This window comes from Nicotiana attenuata, unplaced genomic scaffold (genome assembly GCF_001879085.1).
Source record: "Nicotiana attenuata strain UT unplaced genomic scaffold, NIATTr2, whole genome shotgun sequence".
In the NCBI taxonomy this organism is placed as follows: Eukaryota; Viridiplantae; Streptophyta; class Magnoliopsida; order Solanales; family Solanaceae; genus Nicotiana; species Nicotiana attenuata.
In genome coordinates, this window is record NW_017671269.1 from 1558 (window position 1) to 18287 (window position 16730).

At 39.7% G+C, this 16730-nt stretch overlaps 1 protein-coding gene across 2 annotated transcripts; it reads left to right on the top strand.

Annotated features, from left to right (window-relative positions):
• The first annotated feature begins 3059 nt into the window (after positions 1-3059).
• On the top strand, positions 3060-6395 carry LOC109207193 (pentatricopeptide repeat-containing protein At1g26900, mitochondrial-like). 2 transcript variants are annotated; one of them, XM_019370076.1, is made up of 3 exons: positions 3060-5368; positions 5786-5878; positions 6096-6395. In XM_019370076.1, exon 1 carries the CDS (start codon positions 3132-3134, stop codon positions 4935-4937), a length of 1806 nt encoding a protein of 601 aa, XP_019225621.1. In that variant the 5' UTR covers positions 3060-3131; the 3' UTR covers positions 4938-5368; positions 5786-5878; positions 6096-6395. The 2 variants fall into 2 exon arrangements, with proteins under 2 accessions (XP_019225621.1, XP_019225622.1); XM_019370077.1 differs by lacking the exon at positions 5786-5878.
• Positions 6396-16730: the final 10335 nt, after the last annotated feature.

Genomic DNA, 16730 nt, shown 5'->3' on the forward strand with positions numbered 1-16730 from the left:
AAACTTCAAAAATTCAAACTTCGGCATTTCAAGCCTAAATGAGCTACGAACTTCCAAAATACATTCCGAACACGCTCCCAACCCTGAAATCACCTAACGGAGCTAACGGAACCATCAAATTTCCATTCCGAGGTCGTCTTCACACTACTTCGACTGCGGACCATTTTTCAACACTTAAGCTCTCATTTAGGGACTAAGTGTCCCAAAACTCTCCGAAACCCAACACCGAACGTCCCGACAAACCAAAATAGCAGAATGAACTTAGGGGAAGCAGTAAATAGGGGAAGCAGTAAATAGGGGATCGGGGCGTTAATTCTTAAGACGACCGGCCAGGTCATCACATATATTCGATATAACATTACCTAATACACTTATACTTAGTGCATAGTATAGCGTAAGTGTATATATATATATATATATATATATATATATATATATATATATATATATATATATATATATATATTATATATATATATATAAGCTATATTCGATATAATATTACCTAATACACTTATACTTAGTGCATAGTATAGCGTAAGTATATTATATATATATATATATATATATATATATATATATATATATATATATAAAAGCTATATTCGATACAGTATTAGCTAATACACTTATACTTAGTGCATAATATAGTGTAAGTATATATATATACATAAGCTATATTCGATATAGTATTACCTAATACACTTATACTCAGTGCATATTATAGCGTAAGTATATATTTTATATATATATATAAGCTATATAAGATATAGTATTACCTAATACACTTATACTTAGTGCATAGTATAGCGTAAGTATATATATTATATATATATAAGCTATATTCGATATAGTATTACCTAATACACTTATACTCAGTGCATAGTATAGCATAAGTATATATATTATATATATATAAGCTATATTCGATATAGTATTACCTAATACACTTATACTTAGTGCATAATATAGCGTAAGTATATATATTATATATATATATATATATATAAAAGCTATATTCGATATAATATTACCTAATACACTTATACTTAGTGCATAGTATAGCGTAAGTATATATATTTGATATAACATTACCTAATACACTTGTACTTAGTGCATAGTATAGCGTAAGTATATATATTCGATATAACATTACCTAATACACTTATACTTAGTGCATAGTATAGCGTAAGTATATATATTATATATATAAGCTATATTCGATATAATATTACCTAATACACTTATACTTAGTGCATAGTATAGCGTAAGTATATATATTATATATATAAGCTATATTCGATATAATATTACCTAATACACTTATACTTAGTGCATAGTATAGCGTAAGTATATATATTATATATATATAAGCTATATTCGATATAACATTACCTAATACACTTATACTTAGTGCATAGTATAGCGTAAGTATATATATTATATATATATAAGCTATATTCGATATAATATTACCTAATACACTTATACTTAGTGCATAGTATAGCATAAGTATATATGTTATATATATATAAGCTATATTCAATATAATATTACGTAATACACTTATACTTAGTGCATAGTATAGCGTAAGTGTATATATATATATATATATATATATATATATATATACATATATATAAAAGCTACATTCGATATAATATTACGTATTTCACTTATACTTAGTGCATAGTATAGCGTAAGTATATATATTATATATATAAGCTATATTCGATATAATATTAGCTAATACACTTATACTTAGTGCATAGTATAGCGTAAGTGTATATATATATATATATATATATATATATATATATATATATATATATATATATATATATATATATATATAGACACATACGCACGCTTCGTAGTACTATTCATCCGTTGTATTACAGAATTGTTAACGGCTAACATTTATATTATTTATTTAGTAAATACAAAAGTGATTTTTAATTTTGACCCATGGTGACCTAAATAGCGACCAAATTTGGTCGCAAAATATACATAATTTTAAATTAGCGACCCAAGTTGGATGCTAAATTTAAATCAGATTTATTTATCTTTCATATAATTTTTAAAATATTAATTGGGTCCCCGTTTGGCGACCAAAGTTGGTCTATATTTTATTGAGCGACCAACATTGGTCGCTAATGTTGAATTATATTTATTTATATTTTATAATTTTTTTAAACAAAATTATAATTATTAAAATTTTATAACTGGGTCCCAAAATAGCGACCAAAGTTGGTCTCCATCAGTTTACTCTTTATATAGCGACCAAATTTGGTCGCAAATTTTAAATTTTATTTATTTATATTTTATTATTTTTTAAAAATAATATTATAACTATTAAAATTTCATAGGTGGGTCCCATGTAGCGACCAACGTTGGTCGCTAATGTGAGTAATTCTTTGATCAAGCAAGTCTGACCAGTCCGGTCAACAGTTTGACAAAATTTTCGACCAAGTGGCGACCAACGTTGGTCGCTAATTTATTTAAAATCATTATTTTATTACTTTCACCAGTTTAGCGACCAACTTTGATCGCTTTCCTTGACAGACCAATGTTGGTCGCTAAACTTTGATCGCTTTTTGCAGGAATTCTAGTAGTGTAAATGGATTGGAGCTTATTTTTCTTGACTTGATGATATGAATGGTTATTTACACCCCCATTAAGTTAAGATTATCTTTTTATGCATAGGTGATATTATTCGATATTCATTTTTCTGCTTTTCTTTGGTGCAAAGAGTTACATATGGAGTATTAGTCTATTAGATAGCAAAATCACAATTCTCTCAGCACATATCATGAATATCATAAAATTAACCATTACATTTAGAATTAAGTAATTTGATCTGTACTCTGAATCATGTCATTTCTTCTTAACATGCGGAACTTAGAACGAAAACTCTTGTATTAAACTTCAAGAAGAAAATAAAGATTTAAATTAAGTTTATCCAAGAGAAGAAGAAAGTGGTAACAACTCATAAATCACAAAATATATATATCTCTCTCTATATATATATATATGGCCTTCAAAAATAGTTTTGATGACTTGGGACATCTTTTAGAAATTCCTGTAAAAGCAATAATCACCCTTACTTTACGCGAAATCTAGCTTTACTCATGAACATAGCCGTTAATTCCTACTGTTCATATCTAAGACAAAATTTCAAACACATATCATCAATCATCTTAACAAGACATTATTCTATGTTTTCTTCAGACCAAAGCCTAATTTCTCAGTTACAATCATGTAAGCAAATCTCTGAAATCAAACAATTTCATGCCTTAATGGTCAAAACAGGTCAAGATCAAATTCCTTTTACGCTTAGCAAACTTCTTGCATGTTCAATCCAATACACAAACTATGAAGCTTCAATTTTTAAATACATACAAAGCCCAAATCTTTATATGTATAATACCATGCTTCGTAGTTATTCAATAAGTGATGACCCACAGAAGGGTCTTTTGTTTTTCAACTACATAAGGGCACAAAGTGTAATTCTTGATCAATTTGCTTTTGTTTCTGGACTTAGATCTTGTATACGATTATTGGCGAAATCGACTGGAGAAGCAATTCATTCAGTCGTTTTGAGATCTGGCTTTGAATTTTTTCTTGATTTGAGGAATACCCTTTTGAATTTTTATTGTGTTTCTGGGAGAATCCGTTGTGCCCACCAACTATTTGATGATTTTTCAGATAGAGATTTGGTGAGTTGGAACACTTTGATGGGTGGTTATCTTTGTGTACATAATTATCCTGCTATTTTTGAATTGTTTATAGAATTGCACAGAGATGGTGTTTCTGCCAGTGCCACGACGATGTTGTGTGTTTTGTCTGGGATTGGTGAGTTGAAGATTGCTTTGGTAGGGGAATCCCTGCATGGGTGTTGCATAAAGAATGGATTTTGCTATAGTGTGAAGGTGCTAACTGCCTTGATTTCTATGTATGGAAAGACGGATTGCATTAGCTCGGGCCGTAGTCTATTTGATGAAGCTTATCCTAAAGATGTTGTCTTGTGGAACTGTTTGATTGATGGATATGCTAAAAATGGCTTGCTAGAAGAGGCATTGTCTCTATTGAGGCAAATGAAGGTTCAAAGATTGAAGCCAAATTCATCAACCTTGGCAGGTTTGCTTTCTGCTTGTGCTTCCTCCGGGGCTCTCAATACAGGTCATTATATTCAGAACTTCGTAAAAGATCAGCAATTAGCTATGGATCCAGTTCTTGGGACATCATTGATAGATATGTATACTAAAAGTGGCTTGCTTGTGAAGGCAGTTAATGTTTTTGACAGTATGGAGACCAAAGATGTGAAGTGTTGGACATCAATGATAATGGGTTACGGGGTACACGGGGAGGCAGAAGCTGCTGTTGCGCTCTTCCATAGAATGGAGGATGAAGGTTTTTGGCCTAATGAAGTGACTTTCTTGGCTGTATTCAATGCTTGTAGCCATGGAGGACTGGTGGCTGAGGGCATCAGCTGTTTTAGAAAAATGGTGCTGGAATATGGCTTGACTCCTAAAATTGAGCATTATGGATGTTTGATTGATATCTTAGGCCGTGCTGGATTGCTTGAGACAGCACGAGAACTGATAAAAGGTTTACCCATTGAGGGGGATGCTACTGCATGGCGTGCGTTACTAGCAGCATGCAGAGTCCATGGTAGTGTTGAGCTGGGAGAACAAGTGAAGAAAGAACTAGAACAGAGATTCGGCGAACATCCTGCTGATTCCCTACTTCTGAGCAGTACTTATGCCATCGCTGGGATAATGCCCGAGCACAGAGATATAACAGAGGTGAAGGAAGGTAAATTAGAAAAAGAAGTTGAATGTTCTCTCCCTGGGAAGAAGGAAGCTGGAAGTAGCGCAATTGAATTATGTGATAATGGCCTTTTCATAGCCAAGCTGAAGTACCCTAGTTCATAAAGAACCCTGCCTTTGGCTGCCATAACAAAGTTTTGATTGTCAGTTTAAAAGTTGCTTCTCATTCTTTCAGACAGAGGAATGCTTTGGCAAGTGGCCGATCAATTATTCTTTGTACTAATTTGGAATAAGTACGACAGAAAATCCATTCATTCAACATACAGATATAAGATGAATCTGCACAAGCAGCAGGCATGGCACCAAAAGGAGTCTTCTTTTTGTTTAAGATGGTGTTATGCAGACTAACTTACACTTAATTCAACTAATTCTTCAGATAGTCTGGTTTTGCCTACAAAAGCAAGTGCAGGGTAGTAACAGCAAGAGAGCTGCCCAAAAACGCAAGGGCGGGGTAATAACAGAAAGAGAGCTCACATAAAACTCTCAAATCAATGTCATCAGCATCAATATGTGATCCTGGTTATTCGTCTAAGGAGGTAATATGCTAAATAACATCTTAGCATAAATTTTATCAAATAACATTTATATGGTAACTGTTAAGAGTAGACTGCTCTAGGTTGACAGGAATGACACAAGTGGGGGAACCATCCCTGAATGCCAGTTTGAAAATTTTCACCACCTGCAGCTGCAAGTGGTATCTGGTGTGTCAACAAATCTGTTACATGTATCTTTAAACACTAATGTAAATTAGTAACATGTAGTCACAGACAATTGCGTTGTTAGCAGGAAAATTATGTTAAATTCATAAAAGAGAAGTAAAGGTGTAAAAAAAAACTTATTTGAAAATTGGTCTATGCTAGCTACATTAGTTGCTAGTAATGATAAAGTGGAAATTATATTATTTTTTTTCTAAAAAAAAAAGAAAGAACACATCTAACTGAAGAAAAATGCAGATTCATTTATCTGGAAATGGAGACGGGGATCATCTAGCAGGTTGAACCCGTTGCTTTCAACTCAAAACATGTGTTCGTATTCAAAAATGAAATGTGAGTTAATATTTGTTGAAGAAACAACATCATCTTTCCCATGTTCTTTTTGTTGTAATATTGAACACTGTTTTGGCAGAAACATAATTTCATATCATCAGTGATCAATGGGGAAGGCTGTGGGTCCAAACATGCATGCTGTTCATATTCCTCAAAAAGTAATGTTCTTTTTATCCTGCAAGAAAGCAGATTAACGGTTTCTATCTCATTATGGTAGGGTGAAATGATGGAGTTGAATCGGCAGTACCTGGTTCCGAAGGCTTTGCCCAAGCATCTACCATGTCCTGGCCAACCTGTAATTAATGAGAAGGCCGCAGCTTTTCTTCGTAACAAATGAAAGGAAATCATATTCATATGCCTTTTTCCTTTCCTTTCTAGTGGAGCTTGGCATAGGTAAGCAGAGAATTCTTAGTGGGTTCAAAATTTATATTATACACTATGTTCTTTTTCTTATTGTTTATTTTGTCTTTGGGATTGTAATCATCTTAATTTCGGTGTTTACATGTATTTTGCTGTATTTTAGTCTTAACCAAGTAAGTAGAATAATGGGAACACTACCGCACTTGCCCAATGAAACCATCTAAGAACCAGTACTACTTCAAAGTTGTAAAGAAGATAAATTCTCTCGAATAAAATGAAAATGATGAAGAGAGCAAATGCCCCTATTGTTTACCCGTAAAGTTACAGTTGAATTTATACGTGGTTTCTAGACAAGTTAATTAATTCGATCCTGAAATAATGAAATAATTGAAGAAATATATAACACTTAGCCTTGATATGGAGACGAAAAGGTAGAAATAATGATTCCGGTAACGAGGCCTCCGGGCGCAACAGTAATAAGAACGAAAAGTAAGAAGATAAAGTTGCATAAAGCTTTGAATAGATTCTAGTATCGGTTTTGCCGTAAAAGTCATGTCTCCTACAATGAGAATAGAGCTCACTATTTATAGTTACGTCTAGGGAACAAGGTCCTAGAATTGTGCCCTTCTTTAATGCCAATTATGAGAGCCATTGATGGAGGTGTAACAAAGAGCATAAATGACAATTTTTTTTTAACGGGAAGTGCACTCAATGCTGTGGAATATTCTTCAATAGTGCCACAGGGCGGAGGGTATTTATTGCCTCTTTATGAGTGTCATTCTTTCCGGTACCAAACAGGATAATTGCTTTTGGTTCTACGGGTCATTCTTTTAAGTGGCCACCTGGCATAGCATATTTTACCATATACAGATAGTCCCCATGCTTTTCAGTGACATAGCTTTGTGTCACCGGAAAGTTGGTAGAAACACTCTTTTGGCGGGAATTGCTATGATTCCTTATGAAAGGCTTCTGATGGTTGATTAGATGCACGTCTCTTCGTATTTAATATCCCGAACACGCGTCATCCCACGATTCAGCATAGCTTTTGCCGGTACTCGAGGTAATCATGGCCATGAATTTAGCTACCTAAACTTTTACTTATACGCATCATTCGTATTCATACTCCGTAACTTACCAAGCTTTTTAAAATCTTCTTTGTTGTTCTTCAATCTTTCTTTAGCTCCCTTCAAACGGAAAAGCTTTTCTTTCATCCAATTGGCTTCTTCTTCAAAGAACACCACCTCTTCAAAGAGCAAGAGCAAATCCGAGGACACTGCTCCTCCAACAGTGGATTCCATCATCCCTAGAAGTCTTGTTACAACAATATTTCTTCCATCATCCCTAGAAGTCTTGTCCCCTTCGGCTTTCCCTCGCAATTGGGCAGTTGACAGATACCCTTCTTCCATTCCGTCCTTCCAATATTTCTGTTGTGAAGGAATATTGTCGCTGTCGTGAATTGGACATTGTTGCTCCTGATCTAACAGAGCGAGTAACCCTACCACGGAGGGTTTTATATATTTTTACACGTATCCCTTTACTTTAGGTGCGTTCTCTTTGAGTGGAGAGCTTGACTCCGTTATTATGGAGTTTTGCCTCTGCTACCAGGTGTGTTTGGTACAAGTAAGTCCTTCTGTGTGGGGGACGATTGCTTGTCGTCGGCGTTTGTGCCAAGATACATGAGAGGAGCTATCTTTAGCTCATGTGATGAATCTCTATTCCCCCGAAGTCTTCTGCGAGGGAATGATAAATTTCAGCAAACGCGACCACCATGCTCTATTATCTAGCATGGATGATGACAACGACCGTGGGTGGATAGAACGGTTCATTGCAGTTGCCACCAATGTCATCATTCCGGCAAGGCTTCATACTTTCCGGGATCATGGAGCCACACTCGTAAGTTCCTTGTTTAATATTCATTTCATTAGAAATTGTTTCATATTCATATTGATCCTCCCTCCTTCGCCTGTTTCAGCAGCTCAATGGGTTCCACCTAGGGTTGAAAGCTTGAACCGGTGGGTCCAGAAAATCTTGGACGTCACAACGCCCGAAACCCGCACGTGGAAAGAACTGGCCCTCAAATACGGGTGGAAGGCCAAAAATCATGGTAACTTAGACTCATCTCGTTTCTGCTTTTTATGTGAGGAAATTGATTGATCCTTTCTTTTCTCCTTTCTTCTGAAATCAGGTCTACCCGCGGGCTCGGTTGTCGTACCCGAGGAGGACGTTTTGGCTGATCTTGCTGATGCGACAAGGTTGCTTCAGGAGGCGCTTACCCGAACAGGTGTCTCCGGGCCTGCTTCGGGTACAAGTGTTTCATTACGGAGTCCCCAGCCGGAGAACAAGCAACCAAAAAGAAGGAGTTCCTTCACGGCTGGGGAAAAGAATAAGAGGGCGAAGACTATTGCTCCCGAGTCGTCTCCGGAAGTTGTGTTGAATAGCCCTCCTCCCGAGCCGGTCATAGACACCATGATGATCGACGATGATGGAGAAGCTAGTGATCAGTGAGCTTCTCTACATAAAAAACGTCGATCCTTATCATCTTAACAGGATGCTCAAACCGTTGAGTTAGTTACACAAACCGATAACGATGTCTCGGCGCTCTGGGGAGTTTGAAATGGTGGAAAATGCCAACTCTCATTGCCCGATCCCAGTTGCTGCGCCCAGTACCGTGAGGCTGAGTACGGGGCCCTTGCCATCTTTGGTTGATGAGCAACCAACAACCAGTACTGCATTCCTCGCAACTGCTTCTCATTCTTCATCGCCAACAGCCTCATCTCCTTCTTCACCAGATCTTCCATTAGCAACTACTACATCATCTCCATCGACCGCACCTCACCAAGAAGAAGGTGTTCCTCTTCCCCAATCCCCAGTTCATGGGGATTTGGGGAAAAATTATGCTGCCCCCTCTTAAGATCTGCAAAGGAGGAGGAATGTTACTCTCTCGGTCTCCACTGGATGCAACTTGATATCCCGGCCGGTGGAACTTGCTAATTACCTGAAGCCAAATTACAGGCTTTCTCCGGAGAGTACTTGTAGAACAATGCCATGCACAACACCGCAACGGTACATTCTTTACTTCCTTTGTCATTTCTTCTATTTTTGCCTAAAAGTATTTTAAGTTTGCCTTTCTTGATTTGTAGGCCAATTTTCTTGCTTCCGAGAGCCTCCAAAGTTTGATCCGGGAAAAGGAAGATCTTAAATCCGCACGGGATCAACTTTTGGTTGAGCGAGATCAAGCCGTTACTCGCCTCTCGGAACTGGAAACCAAAGCTACTGAGGCTGCCATGCTAGAGTCTCGTTTGCAGCAAAGTGAATAAGAAGTGGAAACCCTTAGCCAATAGATCTCCCCCTTGAGGGTTCAATTTGAATAGGCTAAGGCCAAATAGGTTGAAGTTCACAATGTCGTTCTTGCTGCATCGGATCGTGAGGTTGCCTCCACTGAAACATTAACCAATTTAGAGGAAACCTTGAATTCCAAGACTGAAGATCTTACTGCTGCGAGATGAAATATGCCAATTGGATGAGAAGTATAAGAAGAGCATTGAGCATAATAGAATTTTCAGCTCTACTGTCCGTGATCTTGACGTTAGCCTCAAGTCCATTAGATCCGCCTGGGAAAACCTTTCTACCGAGGTAACCCAACTCAAGAAGAACTTAAGCACCAAGCGACTTCCCTCGTTGTTGAGAAAACTTACGCTATGTACAGCATGAGGAGAAAAACCTTGGAAGAGGCCAAAGTTGGTATCATTGACTTTGATGCTGAAATTGCTAAGGCCCGTGAGCTTGAGTTAGCTGCTAAAAATGGTCTCTCGGCAGAGCCTGTGCTTCTGGTTCTGGTTTCGAATATTCAGGAACTGAAGAGGAACCGAAAGTTGATGATGTTGAGGGCCAAACTGTTGAGGCATCAGCGGATCTACCTACTCCCCTCGAAGCGCAAACACTTCTCTTCCTCCGGGTTCCGTAGAGGCAACAGTTTAGCTTTTCCTTTCTTTTCCCAGCGTTTGCACTTGTGCTATTTTGGCACGTTTATTCTAAATAAAAACATATTTTGCTCAAGTATTGCATGAGTCTTTCTACGTTTTTTTCGTTTGAACATTTATGCAAGTTTTAACCTTTGCATTCTTTTTGATCAAGTGTTTTGCGCAAGTTTTACTTTTTGTGTCTGATTATGCAAGGCCTTGGGTGTATTTTTTCCCAAAAGCATCTGTATTTTGGGATTAAACTCGTCCGTAATCAACTCTTTACGTGAGGGTTTTTGTAAGTATTTGCGTGAGTTTGCTTTTTGCGTCTTTTTGTGCAAGACTTCGGGTGTATTTTTCCCTGAAAGCATCGATATTTCGGGCACAAACTCATTCTAAATCAACCCTTTAACGTGAGGGTTTTTGTAAGTATTCGCGCAAGTTTGCTTGTTACGTCTTTTTGTGCAAGACTTCGGGTGTATTTTCCCCGAAGGCATTTTAATTCCGGGCATAAGTTCTTCCGAAATTAACCCTTTACGGTGCTCTTGAAGAGGACGTCTCCTATTCATTACGGCACTAGCATTTGAAGTACTTGTTTAACTTTCAAATGACAAATTTCATTCATCGTTCTGACAAGAAACAAGATAAAAATAAAAGGACTTCATTTTATTCCCTCCATTTTCAAAAAGTACATAAGCATTTGTTATGCTAAAAAAAGAAATTGCCATGTGGCTAAATTGTACAACTTGATTGGGGCTGGCCACGCAGTCCCCGATCCTGATGATACAACTATATTTCTGGTTTACGTTTACCGTTCGACGTGGCAGTCATTGTTGCAATATCCTCATATCATTCCCCCCAGTGTTCGAATACGAATAATGTGAATTGGAAGACTAGAAGTTTTGCACTTTCGAGGACCCCGCTAATGAATTGCTAAACACTTTTATGCTCGGTAACAAACTTCACTTCCCCTTAAGAATTTATGCTATCGAGCAAAAAACTATCTAACAATCCTTTAGTGGTTTGCACTTGTGAACGGTCGGGTAACCTTTGTCCAATAGCAAACTTAATTTCCTAGTAGGAATTTTGCTATCGAGCGAAAGATTATCTAACTGTCCATGTGGTTCTTCGCTTGCGTGTCTTGTTATTAAAGGTTTTACTACTGCCGTTGAAACTTTCTTCATAGTATGCTTTCTGTTGCTGCCTCGTTAAAAACCTTGGCAGAAAAACCCAATTGGGACAAAAACTGGACGAAGGGAAAAAGAGTGTACTTTCAGTACAGGTGATATTCATCAGCAATAGTATCTTTTGAGGTGTGCCACATTCCAGTTGCTGGGCAATTTTTCTCCATCTTGATTCTCCAATTCATAAGAACCTTTCCCGGTGACAGCGGAAACCCAGTAGGGGCCTTCGCATGTTGGACCTAGCTTCCCTGCGTTGAGCTCCCGGGTGTTTTGAGTTACTTTCCTTAAGACCAAGTCTCCTATTTTGAAATAACGGAGGTTGGCTTTTCGATTATTATATCGTTCCATTCTCTACTTTTGGGCTGCCATTCTTATATGTGCCAAGTCCATATGCTCATCGAGTAGCTCCAAGTTGACTAACATTGCTTCGTTGTTTGACTCTTCATTTGCTTAGAAATATCTTAAGGTAGGTTCCCCAACTTCCACCGAAATTAAGGCTTCTGCTCCGTACACCGGGTAAAAAGGAGTTTCTCCTGTGCTCGATTTGGCCGTTGTTCGGTACGCCTATAAAACTCCGGGTAGTTTCTCGGTCCATTTACCTTTATCCACTTCCAACCTTTTCTTGAGGTTTTGTATAATCACTTTGTTTGTTGACTCTACTTGACCATTTGCGCTCAGATGGTAGGGTGAAGATGTGATCCTCTTTATTTTCAAATCTTCGAGGACTATTGTGATTTTTGCGCCGATAAATTGCGGCCCATTATCGCATGCTATCTCTTTTGGTATTCCGAACCTGCAAATTATGTTTTCCCACAAGAAATCCAACACCTCGCGTTCGCGGGTCTTCTGATAAGGACATGCTTCCACCCACTTAGAAAAATAGTCAGTCAAAATCAAAAGAAATTTTACCTTACCGGGAGCCGACGGTAGTGGTCCAACGATGTCCATCCCCCATTTTATGAAAGGCCATGGAGACAGAATCGAATGCAGTGGTTTTGCCGGTTGATGCACCAGTGGTGCGTGGCGTTGGCACTTATCGTATTTTTGTATGAAGGCTTTGGCGTCTTGTTCCATATGGGGCCAATAATATCTTGCCCTTACCAGTTTTAGCACTAAGGAATCTGCGCCCGAATGGTCTCCGCATATCCTTTGGCGGACTTCTCTCATAACATAATTAGCTTGGATGCCCCCAAGCATCGGGTCAGCGTGCCTTGGAAAGATTTCTGTACACTTGGCCTCCTTTAAAGCTATATTGTGCTGCTTTGGCGCGTAGCGCCGGGGACGCATTGGATTCTTCAGGCAGCTTCCCATGCTCGAGATAATCGATGATTTCATTCCTCCAGTCCTAGAACAAACTAGTCGCATTTACCTCATAGTAGCTATCTACAATCAGGACCGAGTGCATCAGTTGTACTACCGTCCCCGGACTCTGATCCTTTCATTTCTATTGATGAACTGAGGTTAGCCAGTGCGTCTGCTTTTGCATTTTCTTCCCTTGGGATATGAGTAATCGACCACTCCTGAAATCGAGCCAGTAGATCCCGGACCTTTACCCCGTGTTGTTGCATGCGCTCCTCTATGGTTTCGAAGACCCCGTAGACCTGATTTACCACCAGTTATGAGTCGCACTTGATTTCTATGACCTCAAAATCTAGTCCCTGGGCCAATTTGAGTCCTGCAATCAAAGCCTCATACTCTGCTTCATTGTAAGTTAAAGAGACCATTCTAATGGCTTGCCTTAGCGTTTTTCCCGAAGGCGTGGTTAATACTATGCCAAGCCCGGACCCTTTTACGTTGGAGGCTCCATCCGTAAATAAGGTCCAAACTCTCGATGTCGATTCCGACACCATTACTGCCTCTTTGATTTTCAGAGGTAGCAATCCCGGACTAAAGTCGGCCACAAAGTCAGCCAAGACTTATGACTTAATCGTAGTCCTCAGTTTATATTCTATGTCGAATTCACTCATTTCAACGGCCCATTTGGCCAACCTACCCGAGAGTTCGGGTTTGTGAAGGATGTTCCGCAGAGGAAAAGTGGTCACCACACCTATCGGGTGACACTAGAAGTAGGGCCTCAGCTTCCGAGCGGCGACTACGAGAGCTAAGGCCAGTTTCTCCAAATGTGGGTAGCGAGTTTCTCCTTCCGTTAAAATTTTACTAACGTAATAAATGGGAGATTGCGTACCTTCGTCCTCACGGACTAAAACTGCACTTACCGCTACTTCCGAGACTGCTAGGTAGACTAACAGTGTTTCACCTTTCTTTGGTTTCAAAAGTAATAGAGGGCTTGACAAGTATATTTTCAAATCTCTCAAAGCCTGATGGAACTCCGGGGTCCATTCGAAGTTGTTTTTCTTTTTTAGCAGTGCGAAGAAACTGTGACATTTTTCTGATGACCGAAAATGAACCTGCTCAAAGTTGCCAATCTCCCCGTGAGCCTTTGGACCTCTTTCACGCTTGACAGCTGGTTCGGGATGTCTTCGATGGCCTTGATCTCCGGGGTTTACCTCAATCCCCCTTTGTGATACCATAAATCCTAGGAACTTGTCAGAGCTGACCCCGAACGTGCATTTCTCGGGGTTAAGTTTCATGTTATGCTTCCTTAGGATGTCAAAAGTTTCTTGCAGATGCTTAAAGTGATCACCTGCATTCAAAGACTTAACGATCATATCGTCTATATAAACTTCCATAGTTTTCCCTATTTGCTTTTCAAACATCTTGTTTACGAGCCGCTGATAAGTGGCTCAGGGTTACCCGAAGGGCATCACGTTATAGCAATATGTGCCGAAATTCGTTACGAACGAAGTGTTTTCCTGATCCTCCGAGTTCATCTTAATTTTGTTGTACTCGGAATACGCATCCAGAAAACTCATTAACTCGTGCCCGACCGTCGCATCGATCATTTGATCGATGTTTGGCAGTGGGAACGAGTCTTTCGGGCATGCCTTATTCAAGTCCTTATAATCTATGCACATTCAAAATTTATTGTTCTTCCTAGGAACTACGACTACATTAGCTAGCTAGTCCGGATACTTTACCTCTCCGATCGAACCGATATCAAGTAAGCGAGTTACCTCTTCTTTGACGAATTTATTCCTGGCCTCCGCAATAAGGCGTTTCGTTTGTCTTATCGGAGGTATGTTGGGATCCAAACTTAACTTGTGTACGGCTACCTTCGTTGAGATACCTGTCATATCCGCATGCGACCACGCAAAAAAATCGGCATTAGATTTAAGAAATTTAGTAAAGCCAGACCTGAGCTCGGGGTGCAGTCCTGTCCCCAAGTGGAATTTCCTTTCTAAGAATTCTTCAAAAAATGCAACTTGTTTGAGCTCTTCCGCCGTGGATTTTGTTGCATCCATCTCTTCTGGTACCTGGAAATACCTTAGCACCTAATAGGATACCGACGCTTCTACCCCCGGGCTAACTTCATTCGATTCGGGAGCGGGCGCCGGTTCCTGTAGTTGCTATGCCGCGTGTTCCTTCCCTTTGCTACTGGAGACCGAAATCGCATTCATCTTCCTTGCCGCCGGTTGGTTGCCCTTATCTGTTTAATTCCTTCGGGCGTTTGGAATTTCAGCAACTGATGATACGTTGATGCTACATCTCTCATCTCGTGTAACCATGATCTCCCCAAAATAATATTATATCCCATATCACCATCTACCACTTCAAAAAGAGTCGTTTTCATCACTCATTTGGCATCCATGGGCAACAAAATCTCTCATCAGGTTGTCAAGCTCGCGAGGTTGAATCTGGCGAGGAGTTTTGTGGCCAGAATGATGCTTCCGATGAGTTTAGCTTGCTTCAATACTCTCCGTTGTATGATATTGACCGAACTTCCTAGATCCACTAGAACACATTTATTTTTAAAGTCTAGCACATTTGAAGAAATTACCTGTACAACGTTGTGCGGTAGCACCAATCCGTCTGCGTCCTCCTCCCTGAAAGTGATGTAGTCTTCGGCAACTTTCCGGAGTCTCTTGCTATGAGTTATTGGTACTTTCATCTTTTTTGCTGCCGAGAAGGTGACCTCGTTGATCTCGTTCCCCCCCGAAGATCATGTTGATTGTCTGGTGAGGGGGATCTTCCCCCGCTTTCGAGGGTTCCGTGTTGTCCTGGTTGCGACCATAGTTGTTTTTAGCTCGGTCTCGCAAGAATTCTCTGAGATGACATTATTCAACAATGCCACCACTTCTTCCTGGAGATGTCGTCAGTCCCCAGTCTGGTGTCCATTCGTCCCGTGGTATTCACACCACAAGTTGGGATCCCTCTGGGTGGGATCGGATCTCATAGGCTTCGAAAACCGTGCTTTCTTGATGTTTCTCATAGCTGATACCAGCTCTACTACGCTGACATTGAAATTGTATTCTGATAGCCTGGGGTAGGAAGGATCCCGCGTACCTAACGCTTCCTTGTCCGACAATGATCTGTTGTTTCGATCGTGATCAGATCGTCTGTCGGTAGCGAATCTATCTGCTGATCGAAAACCTCTGATGCGGCCTTCGGTCCGTTCGTAGGGCAAAAATTGGCCCCTCGAAGACCGTCTGTCCGTGTCGGAGTCGTCTTTTGATTCTTCTTTATTCTTCTCCCGTCCCTTTGTCGACGACGGGAAACCAACTTGATCATCTTCGATCCTTATCTTTGACTTGTACCGATTGTGGACATCCGCCCAAGTCGTTGCTTGGAACTCAAGCAATCTGCGGTGATTGCTAAGTACTTCGATTAATAGTTTGCAGGATTTCTAGAATAGGAATAGCCTTTTTCTTAAGAGTAAGACTCTTTGCTTGCTTCTTTTGGCCAGTTCAGCGGATGAGTGATACATCTAGCGAGTGCCGGTGAAGAACACAAGCAAAGCTGGAGCTCGGGTATTGATATATTCCATCAAGAGAAAGGAGGCAGACTGGTAAGAAGGCCGACCACATAGGGGGCGAACCAAAAAACTCAGCTTTTCGGCAAGCTTTCCTTCAGTTTTCGGGAAGCGTCTTAATTTCTGGATTGAGTCCCTTGGTGAATGTTTCAGCTGCCCATTCGTCCGGAACAACCGGGAGAAACATCCTCTCTTTTTGGATCCGGGTAACGAACTCTCGCATCAACTCGGATTCTCCTTGTGTAATTCTGAATATGTCGGCCTTTTTTTGGCCTGCACCTTTCTGGCCCCGGTATGAGCCTCAATAAAAGAATCCACGAGCATCTCAGAGGAATCTATGGAATGCTCGGTAACAGTGAATACCACGTCAAGGTTCCCCTTGTGAGAGTCTCTCCAAATTTCTTTAGCAAGACAGATTCAATCTTGGGGGGAGCTAAATCCTTCCCCTTCACTGCCGTTGTATAGGTGGTAATATGCTC